Source organism: Chiloscyllium plagiosum, chromosome 30, assembly GCF_004010195.1.
Source record: "Chiloscyllium plagiosum isolate BGI_BamShark_2017 chromosome 30, ASM401019v2, whole genome shotgun sequence".
In the NCBI taxonomy this organism is placed as follows: Eukaryota; Metazoa; Chordata; class Chondrichthyes; order Orectolobiformes; family Hemiscylliidae; genus Chiloscyllium; species Chiloscyllium plagiosum.
Window position 1 is genome coordinate 39,978,843 of NC_057739.1, and position 16,300 is coordinate 39,995,142.

General features: G+C 42.3%; 1 protein-coding gene across 5 annotated transcripts in view; it reads left to right on the plus strand.

Annotated features, from left to right (window-relative positions):
* Positions 1–16,300, plus strand: part of kcnt1b (potassium sodium-activated channel subfamily T member 1b) — a 416,882-nt gene that overhangs the window by 300,011 nt on the left and 100,571 nt on the right. For all 5 annotated transcript variants that reach the window (XR_006316044.1, XR_006316045.1, XM_043720458.1 and 2 more), the window contains 5 exons: positions 885–1,049; positions 5,845–5,981; positions 10,510–10,573; positions 13,623–13,731; positions 14,817–14,925. Coding sequence is in view for 3 of the 5 variants with exons in the window: in XM_043720458.1 (XP_043576393.1) it covers positions 885–1,049; positions 5,845–5,981; positions 10,510–10,573; positions 13,623–13,731; positions 14,817–14,925 (584 nt within the window). In the remaining 2 variants the exon portion in view is untranslated. The remainder of the gene's footprint in view (positions 1–884; positions 1,050–5,844; positions 5,982–10,509; positions 10,574–13,622; positions 13,732–14,816; positions 14,926–16,300) is intronic.

Below are 16,300 nucleotides of genomic sequence, written 5' to 3' on the forward strand. Positions count from 1 at the left end.
AAACAAAAGGACAAAATACACCTCTTAAAGCCATAGTACCAGCAGTGGATTTCCTCCCAATGGTGAACCAAATCAGTCTTTGTAATTGTGACATTTCCATGGCCAAAATTACTGATTCAAGTTGTTTTTGGTTTCACATTCCAGTCAATTTTTAATTCATTCATTTTGAATTCCCCAGAGGCCAGAGTAGGGTATGAACACAATTTTCTGGATCATTAGTCTAGGTCTCAAGGTTGTCAGTCCTGTAACATCATCAGTATGTTCCTATGTCCAGTACCACACCTTCTCAATGACAATTAATTATTAACAATGTACATATTCACTGAATGAATTAAGAAAACAACTGCATCAACTTCCATTGTAAAATATAAAACTTCCTGTTGTGGAACACTGCAGTCATTATTGATTTCAATGATTTGAAACAATCCTCCTCATCCCTCACATTTTATCTTAACAGTAATGCCCTTTAAAATTCTAATTCAAACCAATGCAATGGTAATATTACTCAAAGAAACATAGAAATTAGGACAGGAATTGGCCATTCAGCCCTTCAAACCTGCTCCACCATTCAATATGATCGTAGCTGATCAGCCAATGTTCTCTTTTTCTTCCCATACCCTTTTAACCCCTTTAGCCCGAAGAACTATACCTAACTTCTTCTTGAAAATATTCAATGCTTTGACCTCAACCACTCTTTATGGTAGAGAATTCCACAGGTTCACCAATCTCTGGGTGACAAGATTTCTCCTCCTCTCAATCCTAAATGGCTCTGTGTCCTTAGACTATGACTCTTAGACTGAACGTTAGAACAGTCAACTTGGAACTTTGCCAATTTCCTTTCTGGTTGATGTTGATGAAATATACCCTGATCTTTTCCCCCTCAGTTTGAAGAACTCGTTTACCTGTGGATGGAGAGACAGAAATCTGGTGGTAATTACAGCCGACACCGAGCACAGACTGAGAAACACGTTGTACTATGTGTCAGCTCCTTGAAGATCGACTTGTTGATGGATTTCCTCAACGAATTCTATGCTCACCCCAGGCTTCAGGTAAAAATTGACCAACGACTGTCTTCACATCTTGCATCACCTTTAGTTTTGCCTGGGGCCAAGGACTCAGCACTTATATTGAGCTGGTATACAATTTGAGCTTTCACTCTTCCCTAATTAGACCCATCAACAGTTAAGGAATAGGACATAATCACACAAATGTCTGATGTGTCAGAATTTAATTTCTATTCCTGTTATTTAACAGGAAAATTGTACAAGCTCAAATGGTGTAATATGATCATTAAAGCAACATAGTGTGTAGGTGTAAAGACTTTAAACATTTGAATGATAATATCAAGACATTTTAGCATTTTATTCAAAAGAATTTGTTAAAATGCCTTTACATTGCATAGCACAATAACACAATTTAGTTAATTTGGGATGTTATTTCTTCTGGTCGGAGGTGCCTTGTTTTTGATAAAGGATTAAACTAAGATCCCATCTCTCCTGAAGCTGGGTGGAAGGGATCCCATGGCACTTTTTCAAAGAAAAGCAGGCGAAAGTTTACTCAAAGCGTCTCATCTTACGCTCATCAGGACGTTACACAAGAATACCAGTGAAAAGGAAACAACATATTATGCTATATGAGAAGGGAATACTGAGTAGTTGGCAAGTAGACTTTGATTGTTAGATTGTTGTGATGGAGAATGCACCAGATAACAATGATTGACAGTTTACTGCTAAACTTTGTTCAAATTTTAAGCCAGGCAGGTCACGGTATTACGCTGAGAATGAACTAGGCAATAGCTGTCACCTCTTCTACTGAATTAAATCAGGCACAATGTGTGCGTAAAGCATGACTTCATTTTCCATCATGACTCTACTTTCCATGACAATACCTCTACCAGTCCTCTTTCCAACAATCAGCGCTGTCTTCTCATAAGCATGTATGTTGTTGTCTCCTTACATGGGCGTTCTTGTGAATTGCCATGCAATACCAAAAGCTTTGTCAAAATTCGTCTTTTTTCCATCAGTTCTCAGGTCCTCTTCTCCCAAATAACAAAGACCAGGAGAGTTACCCTCACTGTTCTGGCCAAAGGTATCCCTCAATCAATTTTACAACAGCAGATTTTGTGGTCACTATTACATATCTATTTCTGGGAGCATGCTGTGCACCAGTTATTTACCACATTTCCTATATTGTAACAGCAGATTTTGAAGTATATTCAAGATTAGTATTATATCATTTTGAGTCAACCTACATTAATACAAAACTCTTTTTTTTATTGTTCCTGAATGATATGGAGGAGATCCATCAATAGAAAATAAATGCTTACCCTAGGTTGGTTTTATAGAGCTGGGGATTGTGCCAACTCTGTGCTCTCTACCTGGGAGAATAGATTCTGCCTTTGAGTCAAGGATCACATCTTCAAAAGTAATTAAACTGTATATGACCAAGTTTATATCCATTAATGTTTGGAAACTGGCTCTACAGATGGTGTTTTGACAAGCCAACTTGAAGGAGATTGTAATGCTTTATTCCCTTTTTTTAATGAATGTCATTGGTCACAGAATCACAGAAGTGTTAAGACAAGGAAGGAGGCCATTTGGTCTATTGTGCCTGCACTGCCTCTTCAACTGAATGTCGTTACCTTGTGCCAATCTCCTGCTTTTTCATTTTTATCCAAATAATCATCCAATGCCCGCTTCAAACCTCAAGTGAACCTACCTGCTCAATATTTACAGGCAGTGCATTCCAGACCTTAAGTATTCGCTGAGTGTGAAAGTTTTTTTCTTAAATGAACCTTGCTACTTTTGTTACATCACTTTAAAAATCACCTCAGATCACATGTCAATGCTTGTTTGGACTACATGGAAAAAGAAAGAGGAATCTGCACTCATGGAATTAATGCAATATAATGATAACCTCCCCTGTGGGGCCTTAGTACAAAACCCTAATGCACACCTGCAGACAGACAAACAATACTGTACATTCCCAAGGATTGTTCCCTCTAAAGGCTACATGGAGGATTAATCAGTAAACAAAGAGGATATTGCTCAGCTCCAAGATTTTGCTAATTATGCAATAAATACATAATTACTATAATAACTGTTATTACATTACTGTCAGCGTGGCTCCATAAATATGGTACACGTGTTTATACTCATCCCCACCTTATCTTGCCACTTTATCCACTCAGTAATCTGCATGTTATTTCCTTTCTGTGTTAAGTTCTTCACTAAGTAATTGAAAGGATGAAAACTTGTTGCAGCTCTTGTGCACATTTGAAGAGCCCGATAAAGGGTATTTCTGGATGATTAACTTGTCCTGCTGCTAACTGAAAGAAGAAAGCCCTGTAAGATTATCCAAAGCTTCGATTAAATGGCTTTAGATGTTGATTATAAACTACTTGAATCAAACTGTAGCATCTCAGCTCACTGTCTGGCTCACAACTTGTAATCCCTCCCGGGTGTCCTCAGAGACACTGAGAATCCCCTTGGAATTTCACAGACCGGATATCACTGAAATCTATTATGTTCCCAAACTAAATAGTCACCCCATCAGTGCTCTATTCAGTCACAGTGTGAAATTGACATTGACGACATTTCATGTTTTGTCTTTATATAATTATAGAGCAGTCTTTTGAAGGAAATATATTTGAGTACAGATTGATACAATGTAGGCAGAAAGGGAGGGAAAATTGCAGTTCCTGGAGAGAAACCAATCAACAGGATCAGTCCAGAAAACAAGTGATTGGCTGTTCAGATAATTGCAGTCATTGTAATTGTTTGAGAAGAATACTAAGGGCGAGAGGAAGTGTAGATTGGAATTTTGCTATTATGGAAAACAATCTCTGATTTCCATAAGAAGGTGCGAATAAGACAAAGCCCTTTTTTCATTCAATCACAGGATGTGGTGTTGCTGACCAGGTAGCATTTATTGTCCATCCCTAAGTGCCCAGAGGGCAGTTAAGAGTTAACCCATTGCTGTAGGTATGGAGTCACATGTGGACCAGACCAGGTAAGGATGGCAGTTTCCTTCCCTAAAGGACATTAGTGAACCAGGTTCTTCACCTCTGTCTGGCCGGTTTATTTTAAGGAATTGTACAGATTAGTTTCAGCTTCCTTGTGCCTTGTGTCAAGACTGAGGTTACTCTCTTGCCCCACTCATTTGGTTAACATCTAAGCTTGTGCTCATAAGCAGTAATTCACACCACGTAAGTGCCAGGCAATAGCCTTCAAGGAGAAAGTGAGGACTGCAGATGCTGGAGAGACACAGTCGAAGAATCGAGGTGCTGGAGAAAACACAGCAGGCCGGGCAGCATCCAAGGAGCTAGAGGGTCGATGTTTTGGGCATAACCCTTCTTCAGGACTGGGGAGAGGGTATGGGGACTGAGAGATAAATGCAGGGTGTGGGACAAAGGGAAAGTAGGTAGGATGGCGATAGGTGGGCGAAGGTAAGATAAAGTCCAACTATTGCCCCTTGATATTCAGTGGTGTTACCATCACTGAATCCCCCACTATTAACACACTGGGGGTTACCATGGACCAGAAACATGATTGGCCAGTCATATAAACACAGTGGCTACAAGAGTAACCCGCCTGACTCCCCAGAGCCTGTCTTCCATCTACAAGGCACAAGTCAGGAGTGCGATGGAATACTCCTCACTTGCCTGGATGGGGTCAGCTCCAACAACACTCAGGGACACCATCCAGGACAAAGCAGCTACTTGATTAGCACCACATCTAATATCCCCAACATTCACTCCACTTTCTTCCCATGCCCTTTGATCCCATTAGTCCTACAATCAGATCTAACTCCTCCTTGAAAACATTCCATATTTTGACCTCAACAGCTTTCTGTGGCAGAGAATTCCACAGGCTCCCAATCTCTGGATGAAGACGTTTCTTCTCATCGCTATTCGAAATAGCCTTCTCCCTGATTATCGGGAACATCCTTCCTATATCTAACTTGTCTCTTCCTGTTAGAGTTGGTGATTATGTTCAGCATGGACTGGTTGGATCAAAGGGTCTGTTTTCTGTGCCTCCTAGTTCTGGACTCCCTATTCATTGGGAACATCCTTCCTCCATTTACACCCTGTCTAGTCCTGTTAGTTATTCTTTCTGTCTTTCTGTGTGATTCATTATTCTCATTTATGTTGTCACTGTTAACTTATTCACCCCTTAAATTGAGGAAGCTGCTAAAATATTTAATTCAATGCTTGACCAGATCATTGATCAGGAACTGGATTGTCTAGCCATCTACAGTAATTGTTTTTACCTCGTTGATTTTAACCCTACTGTAAATCCTCTTGCAAGGATGCCTGCCTTGAAGAAGTTTTCCTCCTCTCTCAACAAGAATCTCAGGGAGTCCCTCTCCCACTGCAACTCCCAGGTCATTTCCTCTGCCCTGAAGCTCTTCAACCATGTCCTGAAACAGACTCCTACCGGCCTATCTTCTTTTCCATCTATCCACTCCACCCTCCTCTCTGACCTATCATGGAACGTCGATTTTCCTGCTCCTCGGATGCTGCCTGAACTGCTGTGCTTTTCCAGCACCACTCTACTCCAGAATCTGGTTTCCAGCATCTGCAGTCATTGTTTTTACCTTGTCTAGCCTGAAGTTTGTTCAGAAAACTTCTAATACTCTTCTGAATTTGATTGTATCAATCACCCAGAGACTAGTGAATGTCTTATAAGACAAAGAGATGTTCATCTTTGTATTAATGAGGACAACAGCTATCACAACTAAAGATCATGTTGTCCCTGTGCCGAGTCGATTGTTAATTTGTGTTTGTCCCTCTTTGACCTTATCATCTGAACAGCCTGCTGTTTTATCTCCTCCATGTTTCAGGATTACTATGTTGTCATCCTGTGCCCAACAGAGATGGATCTCCAGGTGCGCAGAGTGTTACAGATTCCCCTCTGGTCACAGCGAGTTATTTATCTCCAAGGGTCAGCTTTGAAAGACCAGGATCTCATGAGAGCTAAGTGAGTTTGCGTTTTTCATATTACAGTGCTTTTGTATTTGAAGCAGTGAATAGTGTGAGAGAAGAAAGACCGTGCAACTGTTAGGATTCAATAAACATAGAGAATAGGAGGCCATTCAGCCCTTCAAGCCATTCATGGCTGATTATCCAACTCAAGAGCCTATTCCTGCTTTTCCTCCACATTCTTTGGTCCCTTTAGTTCCAAGTGCTGAATCCAACTCCAATGTTTTGGCCTCGACCACTTTGCGGTAGCAAATTCCACAGGCTCACCATTCTCTGGGTGAAGAAATGTGTCCCCATAGAATCACAGAATCCCTACCCTATAGAAGCAGGCACTCGGTTCTGTACTCAGTGCTAAATGGATTATCCCATATCCTTAGACTGTGATTCCTGGTTTGGGATTCCCCAGTTATCAGGGACAACTTTCCTGTATCTAACTTCTCTGTTCCCGTTAGAGCTTGGTGATTATGTTCGGCATGGACTGGTTGGACCGAAGGGTCTGTTTCTGTGCTGTATGACTCTATGACTATATTATACATGGTGTTCAGTGCCCTGCACATGAACACATTGTTCAGTCATGCAAAACAGATGAGAAAAAGAAAATTCAATCAGGCTATTAACTCACCTCCTTGACACCCCATTTAGATCACCTTGTCTGCTTGGATTTATGAAGTGCCCTGGGCAGAAACCATCCATCCCAAAGTGCTCCACTGAAGGGTCAGCAAATGAAATTTGGCGCATGCAAACAGGGGTTCCCTGCTCTCTCCTGATGAAAGAGAACACATTCCAGATTTTGATTAGCCAGCCACGTGTTATATCGGACTTCCACTGCATTAGCGGGGTGACTGAAAGTTCAGTCAAAAAGACCAATTTGAAGGAATGGCTTCTTAGAACTTTAGAATCCCTACAGTGTGGAATCAGGCCATTCATCCCATCGAGTCCACACCAATCCTCTGATGAGCATCCCACCCAGACACACCCACTATCCCTGTATTTTCCATGGCTACGCCACCTACCCTGAACATCTTTGGGGTAGGGAACCAGAGCACTCGGAGGAAACCCACACAGTCACAGCGTGAACAGGCAAACTCCACACAGATAGTTGCCCGAGAGCGGTATCGAACCCGGGTCCCTGGCGCTGTGAGGCAGCAGTGCTAACCACTGAGCCACCATGCCATCTTAAAGGAAGAGAATAAGGTAGTGAAGATTAGAGGGCCATCGCCAGTGTTTTGGATTTAAAGAGCTAACAGCAGTGCTGCCGATATTCAGAATGATGAAAATCTGGTCAGAATTAGAAAAACTCGAAGGATTTATCAGGGAATGTAGGGTCTCTGACATTGCTGTGAGGTATTCTACCTCTCTGTAATAAAGTAACAGGAAGCTGTCATTGCTGCACATGAATAATGATGACTAAACAAAAAATGTTTGGGTGATGACCAATGCCCATGAACCATATCATAGAAAACCATCAATCTCTTCAGAAAGAAGGGGCAGGAAGCTGGTGGTGATGAGGAAAGAAATCAGCTCTCTTTTGGCCCCTGTTATTGAGAGATTAACTATCCTCTTGGTTGTGGTCACCATTAACTTGTTAACACCTTAAATGTAGGATGCCGCTGAATGTGAAATGATCGCATAAGGAAGTTGAAATCGGAGCAGATGTAGACCGCTCAGCCCCTCCCTCTGGTCTACGTTCAATAGGATGATGGCTGACCTTTTGCCTCAACTCCACATTACTGCCTGCTCACCAAATGCCCGAGGGGTCAAAACCATGTGGATCACTACCTTAAATTATTCAGTGATGGAGCACCCACACCTCTCTGAAGTAGATAATTCCAAAATCTCTGAACCCAAAGACAGTTCTCCTCATCTCAGTCGTAAATGTTTGGACTCTTAACCTAAGGCAATGGCACCACTTCTAGCTTCCATGGTGAAGGGAAACAGCCTCTCAGAATCTCCTCATCAGAAATCCTGCATGTTTCTATCAAGCTCCAGGGTTTAGTGGCTCAGTCTACTCATAGGATAACATTCCCAAACTAAGAAGCAACCTGGGGGCCCTTTGCTGTACTCTCTTGATGACAAATAGATCTTTCCTTAGATATGGAGGACAAAACTGTGCCTCATGCTTCAGGCATGTAGCAAGAAATCTTGATTTTTGTACTCCAATCCCCTTGCATCAAAGGTCAACATGCCATTGGCCTTCCTAATTGCTTGCTGTAGTTATATGCTTATTTTCTATGTTCCTTTCCAAGTATGTTCAAGTCCCTCTGAGCAGCAACATTGAAACGTTCTGCGTGAGTGTACAAATAAGAAGTAAGAGAAGGCCACTCAGCCCTTCGAGCCTGCTCTGTTCCACAATAGGATAATGGCTGATCTGGCTTCAACCTTAACCCTACATACCTAAACACCCCTGATAATCTTTCATCCCCTTGGCCATTAAGAATTTATCTACCTCTGCCTTAAAAATATGTAAATATTTTGCGTCCGCTGCTTTCTCGTGGAAGTGAACTCCAAAGGAGAGAGTCCTGATTCCTGATGAAGGGCTTCTGCCCAAAACATCAATTTTCCTGCTCCTCGGGTGCTTCCTGACCTGCTGTGCATTTCCAGCACCACTCTAATCTTGACTCTCAATGGAGAAAGTCCACACCTTTCAAAAAATAGTGAGCTTTCTTAGTCTCTCAACCAACATGAATAAGCTCACATTTTCCCACATCGTGCTCCCTCAGCCACCCTGTTCTTCACTCAATCTGCGCCTTAGATGGGATTTAGAAGGATAAAAGCAATCGATCCATGTATTATTCGATGTGGAACCCTTGTGCTTGTTTGCTGCTGCAATCCTGAAATGAATTTGTGATCCTGTGTTGAGTTACTGAGATTTCAGGCCCAGTGAAATCTTTAGTCTACTGAACAGGCATTTTTATCCCCCTGCAATCCTTTATGCCAAACCTAAGTCTTCACTTGCAGTCATTGTTCAGTTCTCCCCCTATCTGCGTGGGTTTCCTCCAAGTGCTCTGGCTTCCTTCCACAGTCCAAAGATATACAGATCAGGTGGATTGGCTGTGCGAAATTGCCCCTAGTGTCCGGGGATTTGCAGGCTAGGTAGGTAGCCATGGGAAATGTTGTAGAAATTTTCCTATTCCTTACTAATTAATTCTGGTACACCGGCCTTGAGTAATTAACACGTTTATTCATGATATCATGGGAAGACAGCAGTGACCACGGCACAAATGGACTATTAACTCTTCTCCAAGCTACTGGGTTTCACAGGTTATATAGGATTACAAATGACTGACCGTTAATTACTGAACAATGCATGTCTAACAACATTAGGTGGTCGAACAACATTACGTGGCCATGTAGCACACTATTTGCCGAAGTTAGTAGCAGATAAACAGTGGCTCGGTTCTAACAGAGCTCCCGTTATAGAGAGGGAGGAACGTATCAGCGGGTGAGGAGAAACAGCAGCAAGGTCAGCAGAAGAATTCTCGTAAACAACTTCAGTTAGAAAGCAACTCAGCCAGAAAATGGTTTCCTCCAAGGACAGACTGGTCAGAGTCCTGAAATGGTTTCCACAGCAGGGTTACAGGGATAGGGTGGGTGGGGGTGTTGGATCTGGGTGGGATGCTCTTTGGAGGGCTGGTGCAGGTTCAATGGGCTGAATGGCCTGCTTCCAGACTGTCGGGATTCTATGATCTTGAAGACTTTGATCAGATCACCCTTTAACCTCTAACTTCTGGAGAAAACAGATCTAATTTGTATAATCTCTCTTCATAACTTAACCCCTGAATTCCAGGTATCATTCTTGTGAATCTACATTGTACACCCTCCAAAGACCAACATATCTGCCGAAGATGGTGTCCAGATCTGCTCACATTACTCCAAGTGGGGTCTAAACCAGTGTCTTGTAAACTGCAGCGTAGCCTCTCTGACGCAATCCACCTTCAGGGCGCATGCTATGATACAGTGATGATGACACATGCACAGCTCCTAATGTATTCTAACTGTGAGACGTAACACAATTACCTGTCTTGGCAGCTGAGGCCTGAGGCATTTTGCAACCTGAAGTCAGTATAATCGGTTCTGATGTAACACAATAGTTCCGTTCACATGCAATCGTACATTATAAGAAAATCGTGCAATAGCCTTGCCATTTAAACTAGTGGGGCTGAAATCATATTATAGCCAATACAGGGAAGGAAAGTACCTGTTCTACAACTAACAATCTAAATTCTTCAATCATGTTAAAGCCAATTCATGTTGAAGAATCGTGAATTGTAGCACAACTGACTGTATAGAAGAACCATTAATTCTTTATTGGTCTCATTAATTGTGCATACTAATCTTGATAGTAATGTGACTCTGACCTGGTGTTGGAAAGAGAATTGCGGATATTAATATTTCACCAGATGTTAACACATCAACGTACAATGAATACGGTCAAAGTGGGTAGACCTTGGGGGGATTATTTTACAAATCTACTGTGGACTTTCCTAATAATTAGGAAGCTAATGTTTGCACTTCTCTGTCGACAGGATGGACGATGCAGAAGCCTGTTTCATTCTGAGTAGCCGTAACGAAGTGGACCGAACAGCCGCGGTACGATAAACACGAGGGCAGCGTGCAGTTTGACAACTCCAAAACGGGAGGGTACAGGGAGGGTTACAGCTCAGATTCCTGTAGAAACGAGAAGCCGTATTTTGATCATGCCAAGAGGCCGTATTTTGATCATGCTGCCCATCTTGAACCAGACCTTCCTAGTTTTATTCCTTCGTGTGATATGGGTGAAACTGGCAAGGGTGTGATTTACTGCCAGCCCCTGCTGCCATTGCCTCGGTCAGTGACTCAGCAATCTTAAACTGCTGAAGTCCAAGCAATGATGCAGCATCTTAAACTACTGAAATCCAAGTAGTGGAGGTACACCCATACTGCTGTTAGGGAGGGAGTCCCAGGAATCTGTCCCAACTAGGCTTTGGCCAGATGATCATAAACCTAGTATGACATCGTATAGGCTCAAAAGTGATTGACTAGGTTTGTTGTGGATGAGATTGCATCATGGTAACATGAGTAGACTTTTAATCGAGAGCCCCAGGCTAATGCTCTAGGGATGTGAGTTCAAATCCTACCATTCTATTAGATGTGATGAGAATGAAAGCTAATCTCAGTGACGGTGACCATGACAACTATTATCAATCATTATAATGACCCAGCTAGTTCATCCATGTCCTTTAGGGAAGGAAATCAGTCATCCTTACCAGGTCTGCCCTACATGAGACTCCTGTCCCACAACAATGTGATCTCCCTGCTACAGGAAGGATGTTGTAAAATTTGATAAGATTCAGAAAAGATTTAGAAGCATGTTGCCAGGGTTGGGGGATTTGCACTATGGGGAGTGGCAGAATAGGTTGGGGCTATTTTCCCAGGAATATCAGAGGCTGAGGGGTGATTTTATAGAGGTTTATAAAATTATGAGGGGCATGGACAGGGTAATTGGCCAAGGTCTTTTTCACAGGTTTATGGTGAGAGGGGAAAGATTGGAAAGGGACCTAAGGAGCAACTTTTTCACGCAAAGGGTGGTATGTGTATGGAATGAGCTGCCAGAGGAAGTGGTGGAGGCTGGTACAATTACAACATTTAAAAGGCATCTGGATGGGTACATGAATTTAAAGGGATATGGGCCAAGTCCTGGCAAATGGGACTAGATTAGTTTAGGTTTTCTGATCAGCATCTCTATGACTCAATGATTTCTAAATGCCCTCTGAAATGACCCAGCAAGGCAGATACAGTTCAGGGGCAACAAATACTGGCTTTGTCAGTAATACCCACATCCCAAAAGGCACTAAAGCCAAAATATGTTTGTATTTCTTTCTGGAGGCTTCATCATGGACTTCCTACCTCTAATGCCATGCTCAGTCAAGTAGAGTTTTCTTGTCTTTTTGATACTTAATAATTGATGTGAGAATTTCAAAGAGCACAAAATTAAGCACGATTCTTTTGTCTCTATAAGTTTTCTGTTACACTAAGAGTGACCAGATAATTAAAGTGGAATTCCTGAAGACTCCAGGTCAATGCTGAAGTGTCAGAAACTCAAGGCTAGTGCTTTATGTGGGTGCAACTGGTACTGCAGATGCTGAAGATTAGAGTCAAGATTAGACTGGTGTTGGAAAAGCACAGCAGGTCAGGCATCATCCGAGGAGCAGGAAAATTAACGTTTCGGGCCAGAGCTCTTCATCAGGAATGAGGGTGGATGCCACATGCACTGACCATGTGAATGCTCATTATTGCTTTTATACACTTAGATCTCATTGCCACTAATTTGTTTTCTAGCATGCAAATACCAAATTCAATTTTTTTTTTGAAATCTGGGCAGTTTGTTTTCTTTTTTTTATTAGATTAGATTCCCTACAGTGTGGAAACAGGCCCTTCAGCCCAACAAGTCCACACCGACCCAGACCCATTCCCCTACATTTACCCCTGACTAATGCACCTAACACTATGGGCAACCTAGCATGGCCAATTCCCCTGACCTGCACATCTTTGGACTGTCGGAGGAAACCGGAGCACCCAAAGGAAACCCACGTTGGGAGAACGTGCAAACTCCACACAGACAGTTGCCCAAGGCAGGAATTGAACCCGGGTCCCTAGTGCTGTGAGGCAATAGTGCTAACCACTGAGCCACCGTGCCATTTGAACTGGTGTGTCTCGTATCATGTTAATAATAATTGTCTAATGATCAATCACTCCTTGAGGATTGATGCAGTCCCTGGGTTAGTTTAATTAAAACAGTAAATCACATTATAAGTTATGCAGTAGACTTTGCAGCAATGAACTGAGTGTGCAGACTAACTGGCAGGCAGAATCATAACATTGTATGCGCACAATGAACTCTCTAAAGGCAAGGTGGACGTAAAACATTATGGGCCACACTAATCTCCATTTACCACTAACATGGAAAGAAACCACATCCATGGTAACTATCTTACCCTTAACAGAGCAGTAGATCTTCACAGCTGTCTCAGGAACTCTATCGAGGTGATCCTTAGAGTACACAGTTAATTGGCCACATAAGTGTAAATTGAATAAATTCAAGCCACAGACGTAATTCGTTTCAGTAGAAGTCTTATTGCATGAAATGAGCTTGACAATATTTTAATCAGACATTTGGAACTCCATTTACATTCTTGATTTATTTAGGACTTTTCAATTGGGATTGGTGGATATGGAACTGTCGCAAGATTCAGTCGCATCTAAAAACTTTGGAAGAGTTGCATTCATAATAAAATTTGCAAACAGTGGGGTTTCAATTTCTTCACAAATAATGTTATGCTATTAATGAGTTTTGAGAAGATTTGTAGCTCAGGTTGAGGTTCTGGGTGTAGGTTTGCTTGCTGAGCTGGAAGGTTCATTTTCAGACATTTCGTCACCCTACTAGGTAACAGTGGGCCTCTGCGCAAAGCACTGCTGGTGTTTCCTGCTTTTTAAAAAAAATTATATATTTGGGTTTCCTTGGGTTTCTCCTTCCTTCAAAACATATGAATGTTCCTTCCAAACATCCAGAAAATGGGATTCCAGACACCGACTTATCACTGGAGAGTTTATTTTCACTGTTCAGTGCCTGACTAACAATAAGTTGTTTTACACATTGAAGGATCATCAGACAATCTTGAGAGCTTGGGCTGTGAAGGATTTTGCCCCGAACTGCCCCCTTTATGTTCAGATCCTGAAGCCTGAGAACAAGTTTCACGTCAAGTTTGCAGGTGAGATTTTGTATCCTTTTCCGTGCATCCCCATGCCTGAGTTTGTGCTTGATTTCAAATTGACCCAAAGTGCTCACAGCAAGCTGGTGGTCATCTGGCATGGCCTCTGCTACATTTGATTTTGTGTGTGTTTTTTAACCCAGTGGTTTCCTCTCAAAACTTAAGAAGAGAAGCAGACTATGGAAATCACTAACACATCAGACTGTATTTCAGGCATTTGATGCTGCAGTTTGTTGCTAATCTCATTCTACTGAAGGACATTATAGACTAGCAAGTGGAATGGCATGAGCCGCATCAGACCATGGCAAGTAAAAAATGATACAGGAGAAACTGTGCCCTACTATTGCTTATACGCAGTGGGGAGCTCATCTTGTATCCCTTAACTCGGAGCTCCAGTTTAGACATTTCCAAATTTTACTGTGTTTCGCTTCTTGTGCAATTTGTTACAGCAGCAGTTTTCACAGAACCCCCACAGTGTGGAAAGAGGCCATTCAGCCCATTGAGTCTGCACAGACCCTCCAAAGCCTCCACCCCTGGCCCTATGACCCCTGCATTTACCATGGCTCATCTGCCTAATTTGCACATCACAGGGAAATTTCGTGTGGCTAACTCCACCGAGCCTGCACATCTCTGGATGGTGGGAGGAAATCGGAGCGCCCAGCAGAAACCCATGCAGACATGGGGAGAATGTGCTTTACTGGAATCGGTTAGCTCGTTGGCGGTCTGGATGGTTGATTTACAATGCAAAGTAATGCTCACGGTCTGGGTTCAATTTTTGGGTTTTGTGAAGAACCTGCCTTCTCAAACTCTCCCTTCAGCTGACTCTGAGGTTCAGCTCATCATTAGCCATCTCTCACTAATGAGAGAGCTAACTTTAGTCTGTTTGGATTTATGGTGACTTTACCTTTGCAATAGTTTTTCAATATAAATTTTGACAGGACAGCCTCTCAGCTCCTAATAGGAAGTTTGAATTCCTTTTTTAGAAACTATTTCAGAAGTTATTAAGCAAATCCAACTTCCCAAGTTGAACCTTGGAAATTTCTTCCTGTCGGTTTGTAATTTTAAAACCTGTTGTTTCCTTGTAGATCACGTGGTGTGTGAAGAGGAGTTCAAATATGCCATGTTAGCCTTGAACTGCATCTGTCCCTCCACCTCCACGCTCATCACTCTATTGGTTCATACCTCCAGGGGACAGTAAGTCAATTTTTTTAAAGCTTCTATTCTCCTTCTCAAGGATTCGCTCGGTCTGGAGCATTGTGAAAAGTGCTTTAACCTTGTTTCCACATTAATGTGCAATGTGCTTGACTCTTGACTACTCTCTGGGATGGGCAATAAATGCTGGCCTGGCCAGCAATGTCCTCACCCCGTGAATGAATAAAACAAAAATGACCTTGGGCACTACTTGAAGTACTTTAGAAGTGTCACCACTGTTACAATGTAGGGAGCGCCAATTCACCCAGAGCAAGCTTCCACAGACTGTACAGTGCTGATGTGATTCAGTCGATAGCCCTCTCAATGTGACCCTCACCGTTCTGTGTTGAAGAATGATTCCAGCATTTCAGCACATAAAACCAAGGCTGGCACTCCAGTGCAGTGCTGAGGGAGGTGTTGGCTTTCAGACCAAGTCGTAAAGTAAGGTGCCATCCACCTGTTCTCGTGGATGTAAAGAATTGAATGCATGGGACTGTTTGAGGATGGGTGGGAGGAGCTATCATGGCTGTTCCTCAATCAATATCAGAAAAGAAAGATTATGGGCAGCGCGGTGGCACAGGGGTTAGCACTGTTGCCTCACAGCGCCAGAGACCCGGGTTCAATTCCCGCCTCAGGTGACTGACTGTGTGGATCCACACTGTAAGTAATCTAATCTAATCTAATCTAATCTAATCTATTATCTGGTCATTATCGTGTTGTCAACTGCATTCACGTTAAAAAACATGTTGATAGAATTCAGACATTAATCTGCAATGTAATGGGGAAACTGTGATCCAGACATTCACGTTAATGTGTAGGAACCTGGGTTCAGGTCCCACCATGGTAGTTGGTGAAATTTGTGTCCAACAAAATCTGGAATTAAAAATTGGTCAAATGGCAACAATGTGTCCACTGTCAATTATTGTTTTAAAAACCTGTTTGATTTACGAAAACCATATTGTGTCAGTCATAGAGGCATATGGAACGAAATCAGATCCATTGGTCCAACTCTTCCATGCTGACCAAGTTTCTCAAGCTAAACTAGTCCCATTTGACCCATATCCCTTGATACCTCTCTTATCCATGTATCCGTCCAAATGTCTTTTAAATGTTGCAATTATATTAGTTTCTACCACTTCCTCTGGCAGTTCATTCCACCGATGAACCACCCTGTGAAAAGGTTGCCCCTCAGGTCCCTTTGATCTTTCAGTTTATCATTATGCCCTATAATTTTGAACTCCCCAATCCTAGAGAAAAGACTTTTGCTATTCACCTTATCTACGACCGTCATAATTTTATGAACCTCTGTAAGGTCACCCCTCAACCTCTTATACTCCAGGGGAAAAAAGTCCCAGCCTATCTAGCCTCTCCTTATAAT